At 45.3% G+C, this 17,380-nt stretch overlaps 1 protein-coding gene across 9 annotated transcripts in view; it reads right to left on the reverse strand.

The window, feature by feature from the left end:
* Nucleotides 1-2,901: 2,901 nt before the first annotated feature.
* UBB (ubiquitin B) overlaps nucleotides 2,902-17,380 on the reverse strand; it is a 30,424-nt gene continuing 15,945 nt past the window's right edge. For 4 of the 9 annotated variants that reach the window (XM_035300187.3, XM_078373246.1, XM_078373248.1 and 1 more), the window contains one exon: nucleotides 2,902-3,754. In XM_035300187.3, the coding sequence (XP_035156078.1) occupies nucleotides 3,059-3,748 (690 nt within the window). In that variant the 5' untranslated portion in view covers nucleotides 3,749-3,754 and the 3' untranslated portion in view covers nucleotides 2,902-3,058. Of the gene's footprint in view, nucleotides 3,755-4,136; nucleotides 4,584-17,380 lie in introns of those variants that run through there. The other 5 variants (XM_078373249.1, XM_078373245.1, XM_008996774.4 and 2 more) reach the window with 5 other exon arrangements.

Below are 17,380 nucleotides of genomic sequence, written 5' to 3' on the forward strand. Positions count from 1 at the left end.
TGAGGAATGAATAAAGTATAGCTAAAATGAAGTGTGCCAAGTTCCAGGAAGTCACATCAGATAAAGTTTCTAGAGGCCCTATGGGAGCGATAGAGATTGAACCAGAGACTTGTGCAAAATGTTTACTCTCTCCAATTTAGAAACAGTCTGACTTCAGGGCTCAGTTACATTGCTGGCTCTTAAACACGGGGGTACTTGTTGTGAACAATGCTGATGCTATGTGGGTGGCAGATTTAAGAATATCTAGAGAGGAGCTGAAATATGCCCCTCTTTACAAGTACTCCTCTATTCTCCTGAAGCAACCATTGTTAACAGTGGCCTACCCTTCTCTGTGATTAGGCATATTTTTTTCCTATGACAGTTCCTATCGCCTTCATTCATTCATTTTACTTATTACTTATTGCCTTGTTTTTGAGATAGGGTTTCATTCCCATCACCCAGGCTGGAGTGCAGTGGCAAGATCAACAACTCATTGCAGCCTTAACCTCCCTGGCTTAAGTGATCCTACCGCCTCATTTTTTGATTTTTTGTAGAAATGAGTTCTTACTATGTTGCCCAGGCTGATCTCAAACTACTAGGTCCAAGTGATCCTCCCACCTCAGCCTCTTTAAGTGCTGAGATTGCACAGGTCTGAGCCACCACACCCAGCCTATCATCTCTTTTGATTGGTAATTTTATTACAAAAAAATAGCATAGTAAGCACTACAAAAGTGTGTGGGGTTTTTGATTTTTAGAGACAGGGTTTCACTGTTGCCCAGACTGGAGTGCAGTGCAGTGGGATTACCGGTAACTTACTGCAGCCTTGAACTCCTGGGCTCAAGCCATTCTGCTTGTTTCCCAAGTAGTTGGGCCTACAGGCATGAGCCACCTCACCGGGCCAAGTTTTTACATTGTTTTAAGTACTTCACATGTAATCACAACTACTGTTGAGATAGGTGTAATTAACCCAATTTTTATAGGTGAGGAATTTCATGTTCGGACAGGATAAATTAGTTGCCCAACATTACAAGCAAGTAATTGAGCCAGATTTGACTCAAGAAGTCTTGTATCCAGAGCCACACTAAACCATTAGACCACATTTTTGCAGAGGACGTATCTTTTAAATTGAATATATTTAACTTTATGTAAAATATGCTGAGCTGTTCTCTTTGAGAGCTGACAAAAACTATTTTGGACTGGCATCAGGCCATACACCAGGCCTCCAACACATATTTAAAGAGCCTTTCCCTGGCCAGGTGCCGTGGCTCACACCTGTAACTCAGCACTTTGGGAGGCTGAGGCAGGTGGATCACCTAAGGTCAGGAGTTCGAGCCCAGCCTGGCCAACATAGTGAAACAGTCACTTTAAAAAAAGAAAAAAAATCGCTGGGCGTGGTGATGCACGCCTGCAACCCCAGCTACTAGGGAGGCTGAGGCAGGATAGTCGCTTGAACCCGGGAGGCAGAGGTTGCAGTGAGCTGAGATTGCACCACTGCACTCCAGCTTGGGTGAAGGAGACTATGCGTCAAATTAAGGAAGGTGAAAGGGCAGAAGGGAGTTTCCTGTGGCCTAACACACCCAACATGAGTATAACAAGGGCTATAGGAGTTATGAGCCAGAACCTGTGGGGCAAAGAACTGCAACATCAGAGTGACTAAGGCAGATTACCTAAAGTTGTGTGTGAAACCATCCTCAGGTACACCGTGAATATCAAAAGCAGGTATTTCTAGATATGCTATTCCTGCATTTGTGTTAATATACTCATGGGTGGTTCCTGCATGCCAAACCACTAACTAAACATTAACTGACCAGTGATTTAAACTCCTTACCCTAAGTATGCACTTACACCAGTTTTAGTGCCAGAAAACATTTCTCTATTATAAAACTAAAAAAAAAAACCAGGGGTCCCCAAACCACTCCCAATTTTGTGGCAAGATGAGAATCATTTATTTATTAACAGAAGATAGTGAAGGGGAAAAGACTGAAAACTTTCTTATACCCTTACTCCTTCAAATGTTTTCTATTAGCACTGTGCCTGTATTATTGCCTAGTGTCCACTGGCACAGAAGCCTAAGAACTGCTTACGTTGCCAGACTTACAAAAGGATAAGCATTTTTACCAAATACGGGTAAAATCTCATTTGTTGCTGCAATCTTTTTCACAATAACGTTAAGCTGTTAGTCATTAAGAACCAACAGTCACAAAAAAACAACTTTAACTTTCTGGTAACTCACCAAGATTAGGAATTTGTCTTAGATCAGGATACCATTTTAAACATTAAGTATCTTCAAGCAATCTTTCTCCTCAGCCAGTAGTCTTTCATACTCAGTGATTAGTTGCCTCTTGGCTGAGGAGCTAAAACACGTACAGCAGAGACAGGATTATGGTCCCATTACTACTACCCAGGCTGAACGCTTTGGTGTTAATACACTAGAAAGCAATAAACACACAGCTGATAGTCACCCAATAACTGCAGAACTGAAAGCAGTTACCACTATTTAAGCAGCCTCAATCAAAACTATTTCTCCAGCAATCTTTGATTAGTTTGGATCTAGGCAGGCACATTTGCTTTCCTTCAATGTAAAAAGATGCCTGCAATCACTTGAGCCCAGGAATGATAAAGGGAACTCCGATTGTGCCACTGTACACAAGCCTGGACTACAGAAAAAGACCGTCTTAAAGAGCCTGCATATCCAACAGACTTTAAATTCGAGCTTCAGAAGTGTGCCATTAATCCAGGGTTTTAACTCGTAATGACTTACAGCAAAGAAAGCTCTTACCCCTCAGCACACCCAAGTGTATACCAGACTTAACTCTGGGCACCTTACCAATCTCAAAATTAAATCCCTCCCTCAACATAATTTTCACCAGTTTTAAGAGTACCCAGACATCACCACAGAATTTCATGACAAGACAACAAGTATACTAACATGCAACAAAACCTTTATTAACATTTTAAACAGGTTCAGCTATTACTGAAACTTGTAATTTCTAAACTTAAGTTGGGGCAAATGACTATAGTGCAATATAGTGATGGCTATATTGCCATCACTGGGCACTGCGAATGCAAAACTGAAGAATTAACAGCCACCCCTCAGACGCAGGACCAGGTGCAAGGTCGACTCTTTCTGGATGTTGTAATCAGAAAGAGTGCGGCCATCTTCCAGCTGCTTGCCTGCAAAGATGAGCCTCTGCTGGTCGGGGGGGATGCCTTCTTTATCTTGGATCTTGGCCTTCACATTTTCGATGGTGTCACTAGGCTCCACCTCCAGGGTGATGGTCTTGCCGGTCAGGGTCTTCACGAAGATCTGCATACCACCTCTCAGACGCAGGACCAGGTGCAGGGTCGACTCTTTCTGGATATTGTAGTCAGAAAGAGTGCGGCCATCTTCCAGCTGCTTGCCTGCAAAGATGAGCCTCTGCTGGTCGGGGGGGATGCCTTCCTTATCCTGGATCTTGGCCTTCACATTTTCGATGGTGTCACTAGGCTCCACTTCCAGGGTGATGGTCTTGCCGGTCAGGGTCTTCACGAAGATCTGCATACCGCCTCTCAGACGCAGGACCAGGTGCAGGGTCGACTCTTTCTGGATATTGTAGTCAGAAAGAGTGCGGCCATCTTCCAGCTGCTTGCCTGCAAAGATGAGCCTCTGCTGGTCGGGGGGGATGCCTTCCTTATCCTGGATCTTGGCCTTCACATTTTCGATGGTGTCACTAGGCTCCACCTCCAGGGTGATGGTCTTGCCGGTCAGGGTCTTCACGAAGATCTGCATTTCGACCTAGTTTAAAATAAAACATAAGCATATCATCATCTTTTTATTTCTTGCTTTTACATCTAATATTCTTCAAAGTTAGCAACTATTTCTTCAAAATGACTTAAAATACGTTAACATCTCGTAAACCTCCCCCTATCTTTACTAGACTTAATCACTTAATGTGAAATTCGTCCCTCAAGGTTGCAACGTCGACAGCGGAGAATCCTAAACGCGCTCTAAACAAGCATCCACAGCTTTCTCCACTTACTGTTCCGGATATTCAAACTCCCCCGACCGAACTCCAATATGCCTCAAACGTTAAGCATGGTGTTCAGGAAACTGAAAACAAAACCGAACCCTCAAGTCTCGCGAAATAAAAATCACGTTGAAACACAAAAAGAGGCACCTTTCTCACACTGGGATTCCCGAAGTAAAGGTTTCCAGAACCACACAGACCTTTTTTCCGCCTTCCCCCGCTGAAGCAAACGCGACGGAATCGCCATCCGTTAAGCATCCGTTAGTTTCCGTCGGCGCGCGCGCCAGCCGCCCTCACCCTCCTCTCGTCAAGGCCCACTCTCCCAGAAAGGCCCGGCGCCGCGTCACCTCGCCCTCCCCTCCCCCCACGCCCTCCCCTCAGCGGCCCACCAAGCTCCAACAAGCTTTCAGCTTGACCTCACCTATGCCCCCTCTTCACGTTCCCCCTGTTCACTAAGGTCGTGGGCCAGTACCTGTTAGGGGATAGGACGATTCTACGAATGGTTAAGCACGCTCAGCCACTGAACTCCGACTAACCTCCACTCGACAAAGCCACTCGCCCCTAAACGCTCCGTTTCGGCGGAGCTCAAATTTATGCAACGTGTGTTGCGTCACTTATCACCTTTTACGTAGGCGCCGTCTCCGTGCGCCGCCAAAAGTAGTTCGCCGCGCCCAACCTCCCGCGACGCAGTTAGGCTTTTCAACTGAGCCCCAAATTCCTCATAGTCGTAAGAAAGGATTCTAACAAATTATGTCCCTTCACTTCTATGCGCTTCTTTTCCTTCTTTAGGAAAATATAAGAAAATTATCAGGCGGATGAATTCGAGTTAAAGAAACCTTCCTCGAAAGCTCTGGAAACTTCCTTGCTGCGGAGGCGCTGATTGGTTAGGCCTGCGAAGGCGAAGCCGGCGCTGATTGGTGGGGGACATAGCGGCTCTGTTGTTGCTGGGCTCCGGATGGTGGGGCGGGGTTCAGCGCCGACGTTGCTAAGTAACTGAGTGCGCGTGCGCCGCAGAGGCGCGCTTTCCCGAAAGAGGGGATACTTCCGGCGGGCGGAGGAGGGGTCTTTCTTTCTTTCTTTTTTTTTTTTTTTTTTTTTCTGAGACAGTCTTACTCTGTCGCCCAGGCTGGAGCGCGGCTCACTGTAACCTCCGCCTCCCGGGTTCAAACGATTCTCCTGTTACAGACTCCCGAACAACTGGAATTACAGTCGCCCGCTACCATGCCCGGCTAATTTTTGTATTTTTAGTAGAGATGAGGGTTCATCATGTTGGCCAGGCTGGTCTCGAACTCCTGACCTTGTGATCCGCCCACCTCGGCCTCCCAAAGTGCTTGGACTACAGGCATGAGCCATTGCAACCGCGCCCGGCCTTCTTTTTTTTAATTTTAATTTTTATTTTTATTTTTTCAGACGGAAAAAAAAATTATCAGGCGAATGAATTCCCTAATAGTTGGCTCTTGTTGCCCATGCTGGAGTGCAATGGCGCAATCTCGGCTCACCGCAACCTCCGCCTCCCAGGTTCAAGGGATTCTCCTGCCTCAGCCTCCGGACCAGCTGGCATTACAGGCATAAGCCACCACTCCCAACTAATTTTTTGTATTTTTAGTAGAGACGCAGTTTCACCATTTTGGCCAGTCTCGAACTCCTGCCTCGACCACCTGCCTCTACCTCCCAAAGTGGACCGCCGCGCATCAGAAGCGGGACCCGATGTCGCGACACCTGGTGGTGACTGTGAAGCACAATTTCCTCTCCCACGTCTTATAAAACGCGCACACCTGGATGATCCTGGTGGCTCACGCCTGTAATCGTAGTACTTTGGGAGGCCGAGGCATGTGTCACTGCGTCAGGAGTTCAAGATCAGCCTGGCCAAAATGGTGAAACTTCCGTGTCCACAAAAAATACTAAAAGAATTAGCCAGACGTGGTAGCGGGCACCTATAATCCCAGCTGCTTGGGAGGCTGAAGCAGAGAATTGCTTGAACCCGAGAGTCAGAGGTTGCACTGAGCCGAGATCGCGCCACTGCACTCCAACCTGGGAGAAGAAGCGAGACTTTGTCTGAAAACAAAAACAAACAAAAAAACGCGCGCCCCTCACACACTGGCCAATTGTTTTTGTTTTTTTGAGACAAGGTCTGGCTCTGTTCCCCAGGCTGGAGTGCAGTGGCACGACCACTGCTCACTGCAGCTTCGACCTCCCATGCTCAAGTGATCCTCCCACCTCAGCCTCCCAATTAGCTGGCACTGCCTGGCTTTTTTTGTTGTTGTTGTTTTTGAGAGGGAGTCTCTCTGTCACCCAGGCTAGAGTGCAGTGACACACTCTCACTGCAACCTCTGCCTTCTGGGTTCAAGAGATTGTCCTGTCTCAGCTTCCTGAGTAGCTGGGATTACAGGCATGCACCACCAGGCTAATTAATATATTTTTTAGTAGAGACAGATTTTCACCAGGTTGGTCACACTGGTCTTGAACTCCTGACCTCGTGATCCACCTGCCTCACGAGGGGGATCCCAAAGTGCTGGGATTACAAGCATGAGCCACCTCGCCCAGCCTAATTTTTGTATTTTTAGTAGTGACAGGTTCGCCATGTTGGCCAGGCTGGTCTCGAACTCCTCACCTCAGGTGATCTGCCTGCCCCGGCCTCCCAAAGTGCTGGGATTACAGGTGTGAGCCACCTTGCCCGGCCTAATTTTTGTGATTAACTTTTTTTTTTTTGTAGATCAGGGTCTTGCCGTGTTACCCAGGCTGGTATTGAACCCCTGGGCTCAAGAGATCTGCCTGCCTCAGCCTCCCAAAGTGCTAGGATTACAGACATCAACCAGAGCGCCCGCTGGACTAGCTGCTTTTTATTTATGTTCGTGGTTATTGTAGGGTTATGGAGCTTTAAATCATGCTTCTGTAGTTAGAGTGCTCTTAGTTGCATTGTCTTAATCCTCATCATGGCCCCCAAGGACAGTCTGTAAATCTGGAGTTCAGAGTGGGACCCTCGGCGGGGACCCGGCACCTGTTGCAGAAGCTGCTCACCACCAGACCCAGAGAGGTAAGGCTGGAGTCAAAGGTGACAGTGGCCGAGCTTTGCGCTGGCTCCAGCAATACCTGCAAATCTCCCTGCTGTTTCTCCAAACTGATAGAAAAAAAAAAAATGCAGATTAGGGAGCTGAAACCCGCTTCAAGAAATGGGAATTCACCTATAAGAAAGTAGCTGAGGGGGAGTGTCCCCACCTTCTTGTATCTCCTCCCCACAACAACTTGCTTTTGTTGTACCGTCTTTCAATAAAAAGAAGCTGTTTGGTCTAAAAAGAAAAAAAAAAGAAAGAAAGTTGCTGTTACTGCTCCCATTGAGGTGTTTGTTGTGCCAGGGTGGGGTTTACCAGCTAGGACCAAGTGACTGGTTTCCCTACACCCTGGGTGTGGCCACTCGTCCTGCAAGGAGATAACCCACGGAAGGTGAGTAAGGCAGACGTGTTTGGATCCTGGAGCCTGGCAGAGTCACCCAGGTGGGGTTGAAGTAAATAAGAAATTGGCTGTTTTTTACGTGATACCAGCCTTCATATGTAAGAAGTAGTCTTGAAGTGTGTGTATTAATACAATTCAGTAAACATCACTTAGAAGGGTCGCTAATTGCTAAATTTCTGCATATCTGAGCATAACATTAAGAAACTGTTGACAGATGAGCTGGTATACAAGTTCAGTTAAATTAACTAAAACCGGGATCAACTGTCTACTGACATGGATAGAAAACAGTTTACGATAAGTTGGAAATGATTTTGAACGACTTGGGAGGTAGTTTATAAAACGTTTATTTTATTATACAAAGTATGGATTTTACTTTTTGTTAGCCTATCAGCGATTCTGAATTTGTGTCACCAGCCAGCAGCTCCTCCTGAATCATACATGTTGATCACAGATTGAGCTAGAAGGCAGATCTCATGACTGGTATAATGACTTCACTGGGAAGTTCTAGCAGTTGCCAGAACTCTACGTTAGTCATACAGGCTCCTGATTCCGTGTTTTCCCAAAGTAGGTCATTTGTAACCTAAGATCAGGAATTTGGTAATCTGCCACAATACTTGGCACTGTGCTCAATAAATGTTTGTTCAGTGACTAAAATGCAGTTTTCTCTTGTTCAACTGGAGAAACTTTGTGACAGCCTTAAAACACAAAGCAAAAAGACAGTACAGTACTGTATTTCATCTCCATAGGCAAATGCGATTTGCCTTGGCAGTTCCTTCACAAGAAACAAAGGAGGATTGATTCTGAGATTGTTTTTTTGTTTTTTTTTTTTGAGACAGAGTCTCACTCTTGTTGCCTAGGTTGGAGTGCAATGGCACGATCTTGGTTCACTGCAACCTCCTCCTCTGGGTTCAAGCGATTCTCCTGCCTCAGCCTCCCAAGTAGCTGGGATTAGAGGCATGTACCATGCCTGGCTAATTTTGTATTTTTAGTAGAGACGGGGTTTCTCCATGCTGGTCTCGAACTCCTGACCTCAGATGATCTGCCTGCCTCAGCCTCCCGAATTGTTGGCATTACAGGCGTGAGCCACCACGCCCGACTGATTCTGAGATTCTAAGTGATTTTACTTGGCTAGATGTCTTTTAATAAAAATCTGTGTGAAAGCTATAGTTCCAATTAAAAGTTCACAGTTGTTTTCTTGACATTGTTAGGTGATGTTTAAAATGTGGACTTAGTCTCTGGTTTGTCAGTTCCTTTACTTTATATTTCACATTTGGCTATTTATCTCAATACAATTATGTAACGAACTCCTAATTTATTACAAGCAAGTTAGAAACTTTGATATTGAATGCTCAAATGCACACAGAGCAAAATTTTGTACTGTCTTCATGTTAGGTCTCAAAAGTACAGAAATCTGTCCATTAAAAAATAGCTACTTCTGCCAGACGTGGTGGCTCACACCTGTAATCCCAGCACTTTGGGAGGTTGAGGGGGGTGGATCACAAGGTCAGGAGTTTAAGACCAGCCTGTCCAAGATGGTGAAACCCCATCTCTACTAAAAATACAAAAACTTAGCTGAGTGTGGTGGAGGGTACCTGTAATCCCGGCTACCCTGGAGGCTGAGGCAGAGAATTGCTTGAATCCACGAGGCAGAGGTTGCAGTGCGCTGAGCTCTCACCACTGCACTCCAGACTGGACAACAGAGTGACACTGTCTCAAAGGAAAAAACAGCTACTTTAGGTAGGTTGCAGTCGCTCACACCCATAATTTCAGCACTTTGGGAGGCTGAGGCAGGTGTAACATTTGAGCCCAGGAATTTGAGATCAGCTTGGCCAACATGGCAAAACCCCAGATCTACTAAAAATACAAAAATTTGGCCATGGTGACACGCACCTGTAATCCTAACGACTTGGGAGGCTGAGGCATGAGAATCCCTTGAACCCAGGAGGTGGAGGTTGCATTAAGCAGAGATTGCACCACTGAACTCCAACCTGGACGACAGAGTGAGACTACATCTCAAATACAAACAAACAAAAAATAGCTACTTACTTTATCTATTTTGGAGTATCTGTTGCCCAGACTGGAGTGGAGTTGCAATCATGGCTTACTTCAGGCTCCAACTCCTGGGCTCAAGTGATTCCCCTGTGTCAGCCTCCCAAGTAGGTGGGATTACATACATAAGCTGCTGTGCCTGGCTAAAATATTTTTATCATGAAATATTACATAAATACATAAAAGTTGGAGATAACATAGCAAATGCCATATGATCTCCAATTTGCTTAACCATTTAAAAACCTTTATTTTTGTCCAGGCGCCGTGGCTCACGCCTATAATCCCAGCACTTTGGGAGACCGAGGCTGGTGGATCACCTGAGGTCAGGGGTTTGAAAGCAGCCTGGCCAACATGGTGAAACCCTGTCTTTACTAAAAATACAAAATTAGCCAGGTGTGGTGGTGCATGCCTGTAATTCCAGCTACTTGGGAGGCTGAGGCAGGAGAATTGCTTGAACTTCAGAGGCAGAGGTTGCAGTGAGTCGAGACCATGCCACTGCACTCCAGCCTGGGCAATAAGAGTGAAACTCTGTCTCAATAAATAAATAACAACAAATAAAAACCTTTATTTTTAAATTTTAAATTATGATTAAATACACAGCCTGACATTTACCATCATAACCAATTTTGACTGTACAGTTTACTATATTCATATTATCGTGCAATAGATTTTTTTTTTTTTTTGAGACAAAGTCTTGCTTTGTCCCCCAAGTTGGAGTGCAGTGGCACGATCTTGGCTCACTGCAACCTCTGACTCCCAGGTTCAGGCAATTCTCCTGCCTCAGCCTCCTGAGTAGCTGAAATTACAGCCATGTGCCACCATGCCAGGCTAATTTTTGTATTTTTAATACAGACAGGGTTTCACCATGTTGGCCAGGCTGATCTCAAATTCTTTTTTTTTTTTTTTTTTTGAGATGGAGTTTCGCTCTTGTTACCCAGGCTGGAGTGCAATGGCACGATCTCGGCTCACCACAACCTCCGCCTCCTGGGTTCAGGCAAGTCTCCTGCCTCAGCCTCCCGAGTAGCTGGGATTACAGGCACGCGCCACCATGCCCAGCTAATTTTTTGTATTTTTAGTAGAGACGGGGTTTCACCATGTTGACCAGGATGGTCTCGATCTCTTGACCTCATGACCCACCCGCCTCAGTTTCCCAAAGTGCTGGGATTACAGGTTTGAGCCATGGCTCCCGGCCTCGTATTCTTATTCTCAGGCGATCCACCCATTTTAGCCTCCCAAAGTGCTGGGATTACAGGCATGAGCCACCATGCCCAGTTGCAGTTGCACCATTTTACATTTTTACCAACAGTGAAAGTGTTCTTGTATGTGTATCTTCATATATATGTGTGCAAGAACATCTCTGGGAAATATACCTTGGAACAGAATTGTGAGATATATCTTCCATTTACTAAACTTTGTCAAATACTGTGGTTCCCCAGAGTCACTGTACTAACAACACTCTCACCAGCATGTGGGGGAGTTCCCACAGTTCTGTGTCTTCAGCAGCACTTAGTATTGTTAAGACTTTAAAAAATTTTTATTTTAGAGACAAGTCTCCCTGTGCTGCCCAGGCTGTCCTCAAAGTCCTGGGCTCAGGCAGTTCTCCTGACTCAGCCTCCCAGGTAACTGAGATTATAGGCATACATCGCAGTGCTAATTAATATTGTCAGACTTTTACTTTATGCCCATCTGATGGGAGATTTATCTTTTAGAAAATAAGATTTATTTGCTGGGCACGGTGGCTCACGCCTATAATCCCAGCACTTTGGGAGGCCAAGGCGGGTGGATCATGAGGTCAAGAGATCGAGACCATCCTGATCAACAAGGTGAAACCCCATCTCTACTAAAAATACAAAAATTAGCTGGGCCTGGTGGTGCGCGCCTGTAGTCCCAGCTGAGGCAGGAGAATTGCTTGAACCCAGGAGGTGGAGGTTGTGGTTAACCGAGATCCTGCCATTGCACTCCAGTCTGGGTAACAACAGCAAAAACTCTGTCTCAAAAAAAAAAAAAAGAAAGAAAGAAAATAAGATTTATTTGCTGGGCACAGTGGCTCACGCCTATAATCCCAGCACTTTGGGAGGCTGAGGCGAGCGGATAATGAGGTCAGGAGTTTGAGAACAGCCTGGCCAGCATGGTGAAACCTGTCTCTACTAAAAAAATACAAAAGATTAGCCAGGCATGGTGGCACATACCTGTAATCTCAGTTACTTGGGAGGCTGAGGCAGGAGAATTTCTTGAACCCAGGAGGCAAAGGTTGCAGTGAGCTGAGATGGTGCCACTGCACTCCACCCTCGGCAAGAGAATGAGACTTAGTCTCTTATTTTTTTATTTTTAAGACGGGGTTTCACCATGTTGGTCAGGCTGGTCTTGAACTCCCGACCTCAGGTGATCCGCCCGCCTTTGCCTCCAAAGTGCCTGGATTACAGGTGTGAGCCACCTTGCCCGGCCAGACTCAGTCTCAAAAGAGAGAAAGAAAGAAAAAGAAGAAAGAAAGAAAGAAGGGAGGGAGGGAGGAGGGAAAGAAAGGAAGGAAAGAAAGAGAAAGAAGGAAAGAAAGAAAGGAAAGAAGGAAGGAAGGAAAGAAAGAAAAGATTGGGAGGCCAAGGTGGGTGGATCACCTGAGGTCAGGAGTTCAAGACCAGCCTGGCCGTCATGGTGAAACTCCATCTTTAAAAAAAAAAGAAAGAAAAGAAAGCAAGGAAGGAAGGAGACAGAGAAAGAAAAGAAAGGAGGGGGGGAGGAGAGAGAAAAAGAAAGAAAAAGAAAAGAAGGGAGGGAAGGAGAGAGAAAAGAAAGAGAGAAATAAAGAAGAGAGAGAGAAAGAAGGAAAAAGAAAGAAAAGGGAGGGAGGAGAGAAAGAGAAAGAAGAAAAAGAAAAGAAGCAAGCAAGCCCGGTGTGGTAGCGTGTGCCTGTAGTCCCAGCTACTTGGGAGGCTGAGGTGGGAGGATCGCTTGAGCCCAGGAGTTCTGGGTTGTAGTGCTCTATGCCGATTGGGTGTCCGCACTAAGTTTGGCATCAATATGGTGACCTCCTGGGAGCGGGGGACCACCAGGTTGCCTACGGAGGGGTGAACCGGCCCAGGCTGGAAATGGAGCAGGTCAAAACTCCCGTTCTGATGAGTAGTGGGATCACACCTATGAATAGCCACCCTACTCCAGCATGGGCAACACAGCGAGACCCCGTCTGGAAAGAAGAAAGAAAGAAACAAAGAGGAAGGAAGGAGGGAGGGAGGGAGAGAAGGAAAAGAAAAGAAAGACGGGGAGGGAGGGAAGAGAAAAAAGAAAGATTGATTTATTACCAGTGATCTCAGAAATTGACTTAAAAAAAAGAGAGAAGGCCACCATGCTCGTTGACACCTGTAATCCCAGCACTTTGGGAGACTGAGGCAGAGGATCACTTGAGCTCCAGAATTTGAGAGCAGCCTGGGAAACATAGTGAGACCATTTTCTCTACAGAAAAATTAAAAATTAGCCAGGCATGGTCATGCACACTTGTAGTCTCAGCTATGCAGGAGGCTGAGGGAGGGTTGCTTGAGTCCAGGAGATTGAGGCTGCAGTGAGCCATGAGCATGCCATTGCACTCCAGCCTGGGTGAAAGAGTAAGACCCCGTCTTTAAATTAAAAAAAAAAAAAGTTGGGGAGAACTAGGTGTGGTGGCTCATGCCTATAATCCCAGCACTTTGGGAGGCTGAGGTGGGTGAATCACCTGAGGTCAGGAGTTCAAGACCAGCCTGGCCAACATAGTGAAACCCCATCTCTACTAAAATACTAAAAATACAAAAAGTGGCCAAGCATGATGGCAGGCACCTGTAATCCCACCTACTTAAGAGACTGAGGCAGGAGAATTGCTTGAGCCCAGGAGTTGAAGTTTGCAAAAAAAAAAAAAAAAAAAAAGATTTACAAAAATCCCCTTCAGTTTATTTTATATATATATGAGCTTTATTTGTTTTCAGATAAGATTTGACAATAGGGAGACTATTGGGGCAGGTCTGACAGTTTGGTAGGTCTGGCCATCAGAGGTCTGTTGGTATGAGTCTCTAAGGAGTCTCTTGGGAAGAAGTATCAGAAGCAATGAAATATGACATACCTGTTAATGCCAGAGTGTGAGAGTAGAAATAAGTGTTTTTAGTTCCTACAAACAAATTATCTTTTAAAATTTTGGTAATTTGTTTTTAATTTTAAAATTTGGCAATTATGTCAAGTTTATCAACAAATGCTTTTAGGAACCTAAGGCAGTGTTGCAAGGAAAGGATCCTAAAATTTGAAATCAGACACAACTGTATCAAATTCCCAACTTGCTTTTATACTAGCCTGTGACTCTGTGTTTTTTGTTATTTGTTTGTTGTTTTTTATGGACATGTCTTGCCGTCAGCCAGGCTGGACTACAGCAGCTCTTCATAGTCCTAACCATAGCTCACTGAGGCCTTGAACTCTTGACCTCAAGCAATCCTCCCACCTCAGCCTCCCGAGTAGCTGGGACTTCATGTGCACACTTGTATACCTGTACAGGTGATTTACTCTTTTTTTTTTTGAGATGAAGTTTCAATCTGGCCTGATTTACTCATTTTTAACCTTTGGTTTCCCTATCTATAAAGAAAAAAATGTGGACTAGATATAATCCTACCTTGTGAAATTGAGTCTTAAATCTTTGCCTTTTTGCTTAGTTTCCATTGCTCTTTTCAGAGCTGCCCTTTGGGAGACTGAGATTTTCTTTTTTCCTGTAGTTTTCTAGGGAATTCTCAAGCCTAGTCAACAAACCAAGAAACTAAGGCTTGCTGTAGCAATTTCCCAAGCTGTGAGAAAGTTATGTTATGGCTGGGTGCAGTGGCTCACACTTGTAATCCCAGCATTTTGGGAGGCTGAGGCGGGTGAATTCCTTGAGCTCTGGAGTTTGGGACCAGTCTGGGCAACATGGTGAAACACCTTCTCTACAAAAATACAAAAAAATTAGCTGGGTGTGGTGGCATGTACCTGTAGTCCTAGCTACCTGGGATGCTGAGGTCAGAGGATTGCTTGAGCCCAGGAGGTAGGGGTTGCAGTCAGCTGAGGTAGCACATTTAAACATAAATTAGGCTGGGCATGGTGGCTCATATCTGTAATCCCAGCACTTTGAGAGACTGAGGTGGGCAGATCACTTGACACCAGGAGTTGAGACCAGTCTGGCCAACATGGTGAAACCTGGTCTCTACTAAAAATTAAAAAATTAGCCGGGCATGGTGGCAGGGGCCTGCAATTCCAGCTACTCAGGATGCTGAGGCAGGAGAATTCCTTGAGCCTGGGAGGTAGAGGTTTCAGTGAGTCAAGATTGCACCACTGCACTCAGACCTGGGCGACAGAATGATACTTTGTCAGAAAAAAAAAACAAAAACCCAGAAATATAGATTAGATTTATGGCCAGCTGTGTTGCATTTAAACATAGATTACACTTATGGAACCTAATATGTATATATATTACAATCTCTGATACATAGAGAAATTTGTTTATCTCACATTTGAAATGCAGTGAAGATACATATTAAATCAGTCTTTATATTATGTTCTCATTGATGCATATATACTGCAACACATTTACAACCATTATCGTAAATTCCTCCAGCCAGCTATTCCTGGGTGCTGTATGCTCTTGAAGTTTGAATCCTGGGCCAAGAGAAAGATACTAGGTCATTCATCCATTCAGCAGACATTTGTTGCATAAGCTCTGGGTGTGGAAGACATCTGCATTGCTGACTGAGACAGGATATGGACTCCACCCAAGAGAGCGATGGTCTTAGTGCCAATAAGAGGGTCATTGTGAGGACTAAGAGTATTCCTCTCAAAGAGTGGCTGGAGAATTCAGTGAGTTAATTCCTGTCAAGAGTTTATTTTATTTATTTATTTATGAGATAGAGTCTTGTTCTGTCTCACCCAGGCTGGAGTACAGTGGCATATTCTCAGCTTACTACAGCCTCTGTCTCCCAGATTCAAGTGATTCGTCTGCCTCAGCCTCCCGAGTAGCTGGGATTACAGGCATGCAACACCACACCTAGATGATTTTTGTATTTTTGGTAGTGACAGGGTTTCACCATTTTGGCCAGGCTGGTCTCGAACTCCTGACCTCAGGTGATCTGCCCACCTCAGCCTCCCAAAGTGCTGGGATTACAGGCGTGAGCCACTGGGCCAAGTTTTTGAGGATTAAATGAACCTGAATCACTTAATGGTATGGTTGCATTAATACCGCTTAAGTGCTTAGAACAGGTCCTGAACATTGAAAGCACTCAATAAATGTTAGCTACGTAAAAAGTTAACTGATTGCTGACTGAGACAGACCAATCAGAGGTACATACAAACTTCTGTGGAGGCACAGAAGAGGAAGGAGTCATTTAGCTGCCTGCGGTAGGGCAGGAGGGGAACCAGAACATTTCAGAGAAGGCGTTATTTAGAAACCTGGTCACAAGGCAGGAGGGAATAGGTGAACGATGAGAAAGCATAGAGTATTGAGGAAACAGTGGGGAGCAATTTATAGCTGGAATTTAGGGTGGCTGCTTGTGAGCCTGTGGTTTTCCACGGGAGAAGCAGCCAGGGCTCAACTCTCCAGCAACCCCGTCATCTCCAGCCATCCTGGCCATCTGTAATACTTAGGAAACACCAGGTTTTTTCCACTTCTGGACCTTTGCAACCGATGTTTCCTTTGCCTAGAACTCTTCTCATGGTCATTTTTGTTTTATGTTTTAGGCAGAGTAAATGTTGCCACTTCAGAAAGGCCTTCTCTGACATCCACCTCTGCTCCTATGACTCAGTCACAACACCCTGGTTATTTCTTTCTTAACAATTTCCTTTTAGGCTGGGTGCCAGTGGCTCACGCCTGTAATCCCAGCACTTTGGGAGGCCGAGGCAGCCAACCCGGCCAACATGGTGAAACCCTGTCCCTACTAAAAATACAAAAATTAGCTGAGTGTGGTGGTGGGCACCTGTAATCTCAGCTACTTAAGAGGTTGAGGCAGGAGAATCACTTGAACCCAGGAGGCAGAGGTTGAAATGACCCAAGATCGCACCACAGCACTCCAGCCTGAATGACAGAGCAAGACTCCATCTCAAAAAAATAAAAAGAAAAAACAATTTTCTCTTTGTCCAATCTGTAACTTTATTGTTTGATTGCTTGCTTTTCTCTTTGTTTTCCCTCAACTAGAATGTAAACTCCATGAGGGTACAGGCTTTCTCTGTCTAGTTTTTCACCATATCTCCACACATAGCCAGCTGGCATAATGCCTTCTACATAATCAGCACTTAGTAAATGTTTATTTATTTATTTTTTTTGAGACGGAGTTTCGCTGTTGTTACCCAGACTGGAGTGCAATGGCACGATCTCGGCTCACCGCAACCTCTGCCTGCTGGGTTCAAACAATTCTCCTGCCTCAGCCTCCCAAGTAGCTAGGACTACAGGTGTGTACCACCATGCCCAGCTAATTTTTGTATTTTTAGTAGAGACGGGGTTTCACCTTGTTGACCAGGATGGTCTCGATCTCTTGACATCGTGATCCACCCGCCGTGGCCTCCCAAAGTGCTGGGATTATAGGCGTGAGCCACCGCGCTTGGCCCAGTAAATGTTTATTTTAATTAATCATTTTTTTTTTTGAGACAGGTCTCACTCTGTCATCCAGGCTGGAGTGCAGTGGCACAATCACTGCAGCTTCGACCTCCCAGGCTCAAGGGACCACCTCAGCCTCCCAAGTAGCTGGGACTACAGACACACACCACCATGCTCAGCTAATTTTTCATATATATATATATATATATATATATATATATATATATATATATAAAATGGATGGAGTTTTGCCATATTGTCCTTGTCCAGATGGGTCTGGAACTGCTGGACTCAAGTGATCCACCCACCCTGGCTTCCCAAAGTGTTGGGATTA

This window comes from Callithrix jacchus, chromosome 5 (genome assembly GCF_049354715.1).
Source record: "Callithrix jacchus isolate 240 chromosome 5, calJac240_pri, whole genome shotgun sequence".
In the NCBI taxonomy this organism is placed as follows: Eukaryota; Metazoa; Chordata; class Mammalia; order Primates; family Cebidae; genus Callithrix; species Callithrix jacchus.